Source organism: Neomonachus schauinslandi, chromosome 1 (genome assembly GCF_002201575.2).
Source record: "Neomonachus schauinslandi chromosome 1, ASM220157v2, whole genome shotgun sequence".
Classification (NCBI taxonomy): domain Eukaryota; kingdom Metazoa; phylum Chordata; class Mammalia; order Carnivora; family Phocidae; genus Neomonachus; species Neomonachus schauinslandi.
This window is the reverse complement of record NC_058403.1, coordinates 67,777,390-67,790,354: the sequence shown is the minus strand read 5'-3', so window position 1 is coordinate 67,790,354 and position 12,965 is coordinate 67,777,390. Positions and strand designations below refer to the sequence as shown.

General features: G+C 47.3%; 1 protein-coding gene across 1 annotated transcript in view; it reads right to left on the bottom strand.

The window, feature by feature from the left end:
• Nucleotides 1-12,965, bottom strand: part of KALRN (kalirin RhoGEF kinase) — a 276,016-nt gene that overhangs the window by 241,651 nt on the left and 21,400 nt on the right. The window contains 2 exon segments of the mRNA XM_044919773.1: nt 636-802; nt 9,100-9,295. Of these exon segments, the coding sequence (XP_044775708.1) occupies nt 636-802; nt 9,100-9,295 (363 nt within the window).

Below are 12,965 nucleotides of genomic sequence, written 5' to 3'. Positions count from 1 at the left end.
GTATTTTAAAATGTGTCATTGGTTCCTGTGTTTTCCTAGAGGTTCCTAGAGGCCTGGCTATGTCCTTCGGTAAAATGGCTAGTATAACATCTCATACTGATAAGAAATCTTCTTTTAATTGACTCTAACAGGGCAAGACAATTTTCTTATAAGCTGCACATGCATATTGAAGAGCACGAGGGCAACTGCTACCATTTACTATCAGCTACGTGTCGGGCACTGCACTAGGTCAGGTGCCCCACATTAACCAACTGGGCTCTAAAGCCCGACCATGTTTATCGATGAGAGATTTGCGTATCACATGAACTGTGTGTCACGATGGAGGATAGAAAGGAAGAGAACAGGCTCCGCGACTCCCAGGACACCTTGGGAAAGCTCTGGAATGCTGTCCTTGCATTGTTAGGAGAGAAAACTAGCGCATTTGTGGTTTGCGCCTTGTACCATCGGATCTAGTTGTCAGATGGCGACGGACAGCAACCTCCCTTTCAGAATCCCAACAGCCACTCCTTCGCTTACCCGCTTTCCAAGTTCTGGCGATGAGGGTGGCTCCGTACACCTTCCCCACGCCAGGAGCAGGCCTGGGGCCTGGGGGGGGAGCCCAGAAGGAGGGCGGGTGGGGGAGGGGCCGGGCTCACCTGTTTGACCTCGGCCTGTAGGTGCCGCAGTTGGAGGCACTGCTCCAGCCGCTTCTGGGTCTGCTCTGCGTTGAGCTCCAGTTCGTGTTGCTTCTCATGGAGAAACTCCAGTAGCTCTTGTACCTGGGCTGCCAGATCAATGTCTTTCTCACAGATTAACTCAATTCCTGGTTAAAAGAAAAGTAAACAAGGAAGAATGAGGTAGTGCTACAAAGACCATACTTCTTCGAATACGCACAAGAAAGCAGGAATTCAGCAACAGCCAGGAGCAGCGCCCTCCTGGCCTTTACACATCCCTCTCTGAAGCTTCTGTTTGGGGTGTCCAAACCATGCCTCCGCTTTGGGATTATCTGATCCTTTTCCTGGGAATTTCAACAGATGATCAGCTCCTTATTATCAGCTGGAGTTACAGAGAGAGGTGGTTCTCTGGGAGTCCATCCCCAGAGAAGAAAGCGCTCGGCAGTCCCTCCTGGGGGGTTTGCTAACACCTACAATACTCACAAGCAAGGCTCTGGATCATATTGGGAAACAAAACAAAACCGAAAATAACCTGTCTCAGGAACTTCTGCCAAAGGCACACTCTTTTAGCCGGTCAGATGCAATTTATACTTAGATGGCAAGTTTGTTCTGATGAGAGTCTCTGGGCAGGGGTGATTTTATTAGCCAACCACTTGGGCGCCCTAAAAAAAAGCAACTCTTAGAACTACATGCTAGAGCTATCTCATATATTGTTTCTCCAACACAGGCAAACGCACCCGATAAACGCACCCAGCAATTGCACAGGGGTACCGAGTGCTTCTCCATTTACAAAAGCCATGTTAAAGTTGCACCCACACAAGAAGAGTGTGCTCACTGTCCTTCCGCTTTTGTAAAGCAAAGAATAAGCCCAGTCAGCCAGCTAACAAGAGTTCCCGATGTTTATGGATACGTCACCCAGCATTAATAAACTGCCAACTGTCTGACCTGTGATGGGACCTCGAGTCAATACCCACCAGGCAGAAGCTGTGGCTCCATTCCTTGTCCACATCCCACTCCACCTGCCTTACTTTTTCTTTTTTTAAAGATTGACTTATTTATTTTAGAGAGAGAAAGAGCAGGGGGAGGGACCGAGGGAGAGGGAGAATCTCAAGCAGACTCCGTGCTAAACATGGAGCCCGACGCAGGACTCAGTCTCACAACCCTGAGATCACGACCTGAAATGAAACCAAGAGTCAGATGCTTAGCCAACTGTGCCACCCAGGCGCCCCTTCCTTACTTTTCCTATTTACCTCTCCCAACACACAAGCGTGGACACACACACACTTTTCTCTCCAGCAAGCCGGTGATCCTATTTATACATCATCAACAGCAGGACTAGAATAGCCTTCCTCAAACAGATCTGTGTTTCCGGAAGGGTCATTAAAACCTGGCACAGAGTGAGGGGACTGCCTTAGTTATCAAAGGCCTTCTTGTCTGCTACTGGCTTGAATTTGATTCCTACCTTAGCTCTTGAAGGCTACATGAAGAGTGTGCTAGCTTTGGAGCTAGCCCTGAGTCAGAATCCTGGACATGGGAAAGTTATCTAAGTCGTCAGAAGCTTCGATTTCCTCATATGTGAAATACGGTTTTATATACCTACCTACCTACCTACCTCGTGAGCTGCCTGTTCAGGACCTCACTGGGAGGATTAAATGAGATAATGTATGTGGAGTCTCTGTCATGTAACATAATACACACAGACCCATGGCTGTCCTGATTCCAGACTCTTAAGCTCTCAACTCCCTACCTTCTTGCGTTCGTGCCCTCTTGGTTGCTATCTGCCTCCAACCTGATGCAAATTGTAACCTGTATTGTTTCTTGGTTCTGACTGATTCAACCTTGCTCAGACCTATAGCTTTATAAAAATCCTAAGTCTGGATGGCTTGCCTCCTTCTGATCCGTGACTCCACCTGGCTCTGCAGCTTCTCAGTTCGGTCCAGATCCTTTCCCTGGCTCTCCATCCTGTCGTCTATGACCCAATGCAGCTGTGCTCCTGATGCTGACAAATAGGGACCCAACCATCAGTGGGGGTGGGACTAAAATTCCCAAAGCCTAATGTACTTCCATGGGGATCACACCCCAAGGAGCCTGCCAATCTCAATGTATAGTCACCTAAAAATAAGTCCCCTCTGGGAGACTTCCCCAGCATTCTGACTCACATCATCAGAAACTCATCACCGCCACCACCAACACACCTTCCGGATACAGTGGGGGGTGGGGGTGGTGTAAGGAGAGTGTACGCATGCAAAGGGAAATTCATTTCTAGAGGCAAAAATAGTGTTTTATATAAGGACAATATGGAAGAGTGGCAAAAACTTCTGGTGTTACATGGTAATAATTTCAGTATCTTTTCATGTTTATTTTTTTCTACCAGTTTCATAATTCCAAATCCCATCTCCTGAAATATCTGTGGGAGACAGAGAAGAACAGCTTGTTCTTTTGGCAGTCAGCTCCCTTCAGTTCCTATTTTCAATTACCAAGGGGATAAGGTAGAGCATCTCCTTGACTGAAATAAAAAATAAGAAGAAATACAAAAATTTCTATCTCTGCAGCGCTCGGCACAGTGAGATGACCCTTGACTCCCATGTTTACTTTCTGGAAATGTAATTTAAGATCCGTCTGCGGGAGCAGAAGCTCTTCCCTGCTTCCAGCCACAATGCAGGTTTTCTCTAGCTCCTTTTCATGCCGCATGCACCTCTGGTGTTTAGTATGCTGGGCTTGGGAAAGTGTCTTTCTCTGGGAAGCCCGTGGCTCACCTTGGCCACCTGGCATGTAAATGGGCCCTCTAAGCTGGTAACTCGTCAAAGGGGCTGGTACCTGCTGAGGACACCATCCCCAACCGGCTCCCAGGCTGCCCTGAGACTCCAGCCCTTCACTTGCATCTACCTCTCTCGGTACTGTTTTATGGGAGATGAACACAGGAAATAAAATGGGGGAAGACAATGCCTAGTCCACTCAACCGCACATCGTGCTGTGGATGGAGTGAATGGGAGGAACATGAAATGGCACCTAGGAGGAGAGAAACTCACTCCTTCCTCCCACTGCCCCCACACACATCGACACGAGTCCCAGTCAAACCCCATCAACCGGTAAATACCCATCAATCAACAGCAAATAGTTTGCTTGTGTTCGCATTACTCTTCTCAGTCTGTTTTCCTAGGGGCTCTCAGAAATGCAGCAAGACATGTGTGTTCTTTCCATCAAGTAGGGAGACAGTTTGTCAGTCTCTTTAGGGCAAGCTGTATTGATGTGTTCCACAAGGTTCTGTACCCATCCTTCCCTTAGAACATTCCCGTTGGGGGTGGTTCCTTAACTTGTCCCTGTTCTCGCAGGAATGCAGGCTCCCTGGTGCCAGGGCCACATGTCTTATGTGTCTCTGCATCCTCAGCACCAGTACAGGACTTGACTCATAACACCCAATAAATAAGCTCTTCCGTGAACACATGGCCTCTGCAGGGAAGGGCACAGGTCACGTGCTGTGGTGAAAAGCACCTGCGAGCTCTGGGAAAGGACAGACTTAGGTTTGAATTCATGCTCTGCCCCCTATGAACAGTGCATCTCTGGGCTCCACATCTTTTCTGAGCTTGGGTACAAACAATCCCAACAATGACTTCTGGGGTGTCACAGGACTTAGTGAGATTAGGTACATATAGTGCCTGGCATTTAGTAGGCTCAAAATATGCATGTTCCTACTTTTTTACAACATATTCATTATTGATTATTAATGGAACTGTTGAATGGCTTGTAAAAATGTAAATATAAAATCTTACTGTGAGGTATTTACGAACTTGCTCAGTGTACATCATTAGAAACTGCGATGGTCTGGATGGTCTTAGACCAGGGCTCTTAATCTTGGCTCACATTAGATCTGGAGAACTTTAAAAATCACTGTTGGTCATTGGCCACACCCAGAGCAGTAACAGGAGACTGTCTGTGGGTGGTACCCAGACATCAGGAAGTTTTAAAGCTCCCATGGTGATTCAACATGCAACCAAGATGGGAAACTGCTGGATAAGATGGTACCATGGCCAGCAACCCGGGGACAGAGATATTCTTTACGCTATACTCGGTCAGCAGAATGGTTGGCACTGTGTTTGTTTAGGGCCCGAGGCCACAGCTAATAATGTCACTGTACTTTTCCTTTGCTGCCAGGTTGAGGGTACCACTTTAGTTCCCTCAAGGAGAGAGGTGGCTGGGGTCTAGAGTAAGGTATAGGTATTCCTGGCTATGCTACCCAGAGGCGTTCTTTGTGCATTAACATCAGCCTGCCTCAGTGAGAGACTAGCCCTTCCCTCCTCACTCCTCCTTCTGTGCCCCTCCCTCAATGTAACACCCCGTTCAGAAATGATAAAGTCCTTTAATCGGGTTTTTAGATCAGCATTCTCAACCCTGGACATACAAGAGAATCACCTGGGAAGTTAAAAAAAAAAAAATCTGGGCCCACTCCAGACCAATTAAGCAAGACTCCCTGAGGGGTGGGGCCCAGACCTTGGTACTTGTAAGTTCTGCAGGTGGTTCTAAATCTGCAGCCGGGCCGAGAACTATTGTTTTACATCTACATTCTCTTCTCCTCCACTCAGCCCCCATCTGATCCATTTTCCCATGAACCCCAGAGTAGCTTCCATTTTGGAAAAACACAGGTCTTTTCTCTCCTTTTATGATGCAAGTGAAATTATTTGTGGCCCCTTATTTTTTCCTACATCTGTCCCACCCACATTGATGTTCACTCCATTAACTAATCAAATCCTCTTATTGAGAATGTGCTATGTGCAAGACATCAGCACTCTGCCAGATGCCGGGAATGGAAAGAGAAGGAAGAAAGAGTCCTGCCCTCAAGCTGCTGGAGAAGCTACAGGAACACATGACTGCAAGAGAATGCAATACCTGCTAGAATACAAGCATAACATGTCACAGTTACCAAACTTCTTCGAGGCCTCACCATGCTTGCACATTATTGCACTGCATCCTCACGATGACCCTGTGCGCTGGGTATTTTTATGACTGCTGTTTTCCGGAGGAGAGTGAGGCTTGGAGAGATTGGGTAGCATGTTGGGGCACAGCCGGGTAGGGAGGGTGTGGCCGTGTGCCAACCCAGGCACTCTTCCCTCCCATCCGTGCTCTGAGCTCTACGCTCAAGGAGAAGAAGGATCCCCACCACACTTAATTTATTTTTTATTTATTTTCAAATGCTAGGGCTGGGTTCTTTCCAAGCACAGTAAATTTTAAGTATCATTGCCACAGATCCCAAAGATTTTTCACTTAAAAGCCTCACATAAAGAAAACTTGATGCTTTGATTAGACCAAGCAAGCAACATGTCCACAAGACAAGCAGCTCTTCTTACTCCTAAGGCCACATGGAATAGTCACGTGGTCAGATTTCCGTGGAGAGACCTGCAGCATAGCCACTGGGGGTGGTTAGGCTGACTCATCATGGCAAGTATGAACTGGAGGGGACTGCAGGAATCCAGGCCCACCTCCCACACTAGACAGAAGAAGAAAGGTCTAAAGAGAAAGAACAGGAACTTTCCAAAGGCAGACTGCTAGCTGATAGTGGAACTGGACATTGACTCCAGCCAGCATGCTTTCTCCAGCTTGACTCTTTCCAGCAAAACCTGGCACCTCCCAACTTGAGGCCAAAATAGAAAATGCTATAGCGAGGAGAGAACGATGAGCAAGGGGAGAAAGTGTTCCTGTCTCGCCTTCTATTCCTAAAGCTAATGCTGATTTAAGCAAAAGGCTTTGCTTTGGTTAGAGCCATTGGCAACACCAGAGGGACTTAGTGGAACCTGGCTCACCATGACAACTGCACACCTGAAAATAAGTGTATAGAAATTCCCTACTTCCATTTAGTCCTACAAAATCAAAGCATAAGCCCTTCATTAAGTTAGCATGGAGGGCTAAACACCAACCAAAAGCTTAATTTTGTTAATTGTCTTTTTTCTAAGACAAGAGTTTATTTTACCTTGAGTTCAAATATAGTTTATTAGACACACATCACCAATGATGAAGACATTTACTGCCTCAGTCGGGGGTCTCTGAAGTCCTGCATTCCTCAATCACTTGGGGGCAAGACCCACCCTGGGTCCACCCCCAACCTCCACCCCAACCCCCCAGCTCCAGCACAACCCTGCTCTCCCTTCCTCCAAGTCAGAGACGAGGTAGATGCATCCTCTGCAGGACCCGGCATTCAGCAGCAGACAGGAAGTGAGCTTCCCTGAAATCCCTGGATTCATTCTCTTGGAAGCCTTTGAAGCCTCCTGGATGGTGCCAGACTGAACAGCTAGCTGTGGTAGGAGCAGGGGAACAGCCAGTCCCAGCAGACAGGGCTGAAGAGGCCAATCAAGCCTCTTTTCACAAAGCTCATTTCTAGATCAGGATACTGTGGGTGTGGGCAGCCCATCTGCCCTGGGTGTTTTCACCCACTCAGCCCTCAAGGTTCAGGAGGCTGCCAAGCACAGCTAACCCGCGGTCACAGGCCATCTGCAGGGGCTGCCAACTCCTGGTCGGCTTTCTGTTACCATGGATACCTGGCTCTTGGGACAGAGAGGGACTTGCCCAGGTCACGCCAGCACCCCAGGACAAAGTACCGCGGTTTCGAGGCAGACCAGCTTCCCTCCTGCCAGATGCATCAATACTGAGGGACGAAGGGTGACAACCCTGCAAGGCCTCTTGGTCCCAGCCTCTCTCTTAGGTCCTACGCATCCTCTCATGGTTCCCAGCCTTAGCTGGATTGCCAGCTATTGTGAGCACCATGAGGAAGCTCTAACATGAAACCCTGAGTCCAGGTAAGGTTCTCAACTGCAGAGAAAGGTACACTTTTCCCCCTCCTTCCCTAATAACACCTTGAAGATGTACAAGCCGTTGCCAAGCGTGTATCTCAACAGGCACATGATTTCCCTGGAGATTTTGTTAACATACAGATTCAGATTTCTAAGTCTGGGATAAGGGCTGGGAGTCTATGTTTCTAATCAGCTCTTAAGTGACGCTGGTGCTGCTGGTCCAGGGCCCACACTTTGAGTAGGTCCTAGATTCATGGTGCATCAGCACCCCTGGAGGGCTTGGTGAGACACCCATTGTTGGGCCCCACCCCAAGAGATTCTGAGGTGGTAGGTTCAATGGGCCCTTAAACCTTCCTGTGCTTCTCAGCCCTGGCTGCACAGTGGATCACCTGAGAAGGTTTTTTTGCTGATGCCCAAGTCCCATTCAGAGGTAGTTAAATCAGGACCTCCAGGCTTAGGGCCTGGCACTGCCATTTTTTAAAAGAACCCCCCACCCTTGCCCCCGAGAGACTGCAATGTGAATGGCCCTTCCTGGGGCGATGTGGGGCACGGTCTGCACTGTGTAAACAAGCCTGGGCAGCTGCAGCTGTTCACAACACAAACGAAAATTCACGAGCGAACAGAATTTACCAGACTGTCTTTCCTCTGGTTAGAAGTGAAGTCTCTTTGAATGCTGTTATTTATTCTTTCAGGTCCTTAAAACAAACACAGTTCCCTACAGTCAAGTTTGAGGGCTAACGTCTGCCTGACAATCTCATGATTCTAAACATCCTTCTTGGTCAACAGGGACATGGACCTATTGTGTCTTCAAGAGTTAATGGCCTGAACTCCCGTCTGCCTCTTCCTGGAGGGTGAGGAACAGGAGCCAAGGAGGACCTGGGGGGAGGGGAGGCCAACGGTGGGGCTGGGTGCAGAGACTGTGTTCCAGCACTCTACTTGCATGTGCCTCTGTGAGTGACTTCTTGTCCACTGGACTAGTTGACCGTGGGAATGCCGTGGCTCCCTCTGGTTCCAACACCAAAGGCCGTTTGGGAGAGCGGTGGGTGTCACAGGAAGGGTTCATGCATTTGCTGGATAGACACCGAATAAAGCTCGAACACAAAAAGAAGTGAAATCTGGGTAACTCAGCCACGGTTTCTTGAGAAGTTATAAAATTATATGACCTTGCCATAAATTTTTATCAGCACTTCTAACACTCACACACAGACCAGTGATTAAAAAAAACAACAACTGGGCTCTCTGAGAGGCCTGAGCCAGAGACCAGGAGAGGGGGCCTGGGGGGTGAACAGCAAACATCTACACATTAGAATACAATTCACATGGCTGGCTGGCTGCTTTCGGAGCCCACCTGGTTTGTTTCTGCAGGCCCCCGTTTTTTCTGAATCTGTGCAGATTTCCATTTTTTGTTTTCCCCATTCTCTGCATAGCACCAGGAGCCAGGAGATCCTGGCCCTATCCTCCTCTTCACCAGAACCTAACTGGGCAATCTTTGACAAATTATTTCGGCTCTTATGCATCAGTTTTCTTTAAAATGGCAAAAACCTCTGTTCCCGTATCTGTGGGAATGAAGTGGATGAGCAGAGTGCACGTGCTGGCTGGAGTCAGGCTGGCCTGCTTGCTTGCATCATCTCCCTGCCAGAAGGAGGAGGATGGGAGAGCTCACCCACCTGAGGCCTGGACCTCCATGATGTACTGATGCAGATCCTGCCCCTGCTGGATGACCTCGAACGTCATGTTGTTCATGGCTAGCTTCCGCTCCGTGTGGCGCTGCAGCCGCTGCTCGGCCAGGGTCAGATCCTCCGTGTTGAAGTCATTCATCTGCCGGAGCAAGTCCTCATTCCAGGCGTCCAGCTCTGCCGTCACCTGTAAGGGAACGACGGTCGGTACCGGCTCGCGGGTCCACGAGAGAGTGCGAGAATGAAGCCTTACTAACTAACCCTGTCCTTGGATCCGTCTCCGCTTTGCAGTGGTTGGACTCCTAAACTACAGTTAAGCCCCAGTGCATGTCGGTCACAGCATTCTCCAGGTGTTTCTATGTCTACAGCAGCAACAAATGCTGTGCAAGTTACAGTTCATGAAGTTTTTGCATATTCCATCCTGTTCCACACCTCCCCACCCCCCAATGATCTAGAGAGGCAGGAAGGGTGGAGATTGCCAGGGGTCCGAAGGCAGGAGTCTATGGAGTGGATAGTGTTGCGAGTCCTGGTGAGGAGAAGCAGAGCAAAGTTGAACTGCTTCAATTGGGAGAGTGAGCCTCAGAGATCCGGGATCTTGGGAATCTGAATCTACCAAATGTGAAATATGTCTAGCATTCTGAATCTGGTGTTTCTGTATTCTTTCCTCTCCCCTTCCCTACCCTCCTCCACCCTCACCACCTTGACATCATTAGGCTGAGGGCCCTTGTCTGTTATGAAGCCCAAAGAATGAGACTTTCGAGGGGCTACTCAGCAGACCAGCCTGACTCCTAAGGCCGTCTTCCTGGGGTCTACTCTCTTTTCTCTCTGTTTGACTCATTCTTCCCATTACCCCCAAGAAGCGATGTGCAGATCCTTGAAATAGTCTGATTTGTGTGTTTCTAATATTTGCTGGAGTTTATTTTCTTTCCTATTTTCTGTTTCATCAAAAAATGTTCTTTCATTGCCTTCTTCCTCTCTACCTTCTTTCTGGGTACAAGGCTGGCACACAGCAAGGGCACTTTTTTTTTTTTAAGAAAAAGCTTTGTTTTCAAACCTAAAGCTTACCTACTGTTCATGAGCAAACCTAACTTTCCAGCCTCATCTCATGTTCCGTTTCAGAAACCAGTCAGCCGGTTACTCGCCGACCCTGAGAGTTGGCTCCTGACCTCTCTAGCCTCCTTCCTTGTTGGATAGCCCTGAAACACCCTTGTTTTTTTTCTACCAGTCTGCTCAAATCCTCACCACCCTTCAAAGTACACCCTCTGATGTGAAGAGCTTCATGACCACCCCCAGACCCAGAAGTTTTTCTCTGGCTTATCTCAAACTATCAGATGTGGACTTGTTGGCTCATACAGAGACCGTGAAAAGAAAATCCTGCACTGGGGAATTAATTTGGCTATTTAACTCCATTTGGAAAAGAAACCTGAAAGAATTTGTTCAGGGCAAAAAGTAGGGCCTGAACTAAATGAATGAAAGATAGAACACAAGTTGCCCACAGGGCATTCAGCTTTCAATCACCCTATTTTGCTTTCTCCTTCCACTCAATTAGGTCCATCTCAGCTCCAGCCCACTCAGTTCCCCTCTTGGCTCCAGCGGCTCCTATCTCCCTCGCTCTCCTGAATTAATTGGAGTGTTAGGATACAATGACCTCTTTGAGAGATACACTGGCAATATTTCTATTCTAACAATTGTCTACTCTAGAGCCATAGCCATAAGGGAAATCAGAGAAGGAGCGAAACAGAAAGAAAGGGTAAGAGGCAGTAGGAAGTGGGAAGGCTCACTTCAAAATGAAGCCCAAGACTTTCCTGCCAGATGACATTCACTGAATCCAGCATTCTCCTGGCACAGACTGACCCGAGGGACTTGGCTTAGCAGCTGCCTTGGGCTCTGTTCTCAGGGCGCCCTCTCCACTGGCCCTCCTGCTTTCTCAGTCTTCCCCCTCCCCGCCCAATGTTTTATTCTGCACTTGCCTGAATGAAAACTCACCTGTCACTTTTCTTCCCTTTTCCTATGGTCTATTCCCATCTATTTAGTTCTTTATTATCACCTGCGAAGTTGGAAATCTCACTGTGCAGTCTTTTTCTCCAAATCATTTGAAGATGCTGGTAATCATGATGAAGATGATGATCATGGGTTGAAGAAGGTATTTACCTTGTACAGGCATACTTCGTTTTATTGCACTTCACTTTATTGTACTTCCCAGATGTGTTTTTTATAGATTGAGAGTTTGTGACAACCCTGTGTTGAGCACGTCTACTGGTGCCATTTTTCCCACAGCATTTGCTCATTCCATGTTTGTGTTGCATTTTGGAAATTCTCACAGTATTACAGACTTTTTCATGATTATCGTATTTGTTGTGGTGATCTGTGGTCCATGATCTCTGATGTTACTACTGTCAGCGTTTTGGAGTACTACGAACCACACCCATGTAAGATGAAGAACTTAATATGTGTGTTCTGACTGCTCCACCAACCAGCCATTGCCCCATCTCTCTCCCTCTCCTCGGGGCTCCTATTCCCTGAGACACAACAACATTGAAATCAGGCCAGTTAATAACCCTGCAATGACCTCTAGTGTTCAAGTGGAAGGAAGAGTCTGTACGTCTCTCACTTTAAATCAAAAGCTAGAAATGATTAAACTTCAAGAGGAAGGCATGTCAAAAGCTGAGATAGGCCAAAAGCTAGGTCTCTTGCACCAAACAGTTGGCCAAGTTGTGAATGCAAAGCACGGGTTCTTGAAGGAAATTAAAAGTGCTACTCCCGTGAAAACTCAAATGATAAGAAAGCAAAACAGCCTTATTGCTGATTTGGAGAAAGTCTGAGTGGTCTGGATAGAAGATCAAACCAGCAACAATATTCCCTTAAGCCAAAGCCTAATCCAGAGCAAGGCCCTAACTCTTCAATTCCATGAAACCCAAGAGAAGTGGGGAAGCTGCAGAAGAAAAGTTGGAAGCTAGCAGAGGTTGGTTCATGAGGTTTAAGGAAATAAGCCATCTCCATAACGTAAAAGTATAAGGTGAAACAGCAGGTACTGATGTAGAAGCTGCAGCAAGTTATCCAGAAGACCTCGCTCACATAATTCATGAAGGTGCCTACACTAAACAACAGATTTTCAATATAGACAAAATAGCCTTCTATTGGAAGAAGATAGCATCCTGGATTTTCACAGCCAAAAAGAAGTCAATGCCTGGCTTCAAATTCTCAAAGGACAGGCTGACCTTCTTTTTAGGGGCTAATGCAGCTGGTGACTTGAAGTTGAAGCCAGTGCTCATTTCCCATTCTGAAAATCCCAGGGCCTTTAAGAATTATGCTAAACCTACTCTGCCTGTGCTCCATAAATGGAACAACAAAGCCTGGATGACAGCACATCTGTTTACAACATGGTTTACAAAATATTCTAAGCTTCCTGTTGAGACCTACTGCTCAGAAAAAAATATTTCTTTCAAAGTATCACTGCTCACTGACAATGCACCTACTCATCTAAGAGCTCTGATGGAGACATATGATGAGATTAATATTGTTTTCATGCCTACTAACACAATATCCATTGTGCAGCCCATGGATTAAGAAGTACTTTCAACTTTCAAGTCTTATTATTTAACAAATACATTTTGTAGGGCTATAGCTGCCACAGATAGTGATTCCTCTGATGGATCTGGACAAAACACATTGAGAACTTTCTGGAAAGGGTTCACCATTCTAGGTGCCATTAATAACATTCATGATTCATGAGAAGAGGTAAAAATAACAGCATCAACAGGAGTTTGGATAAAAGTTGATTCCAACCCTCATGGATGACTTTGAGGGGTCCAAGACTCCAGGGGAGGAAGTAGGTGCAGATGTGGGGGAAACAGCAA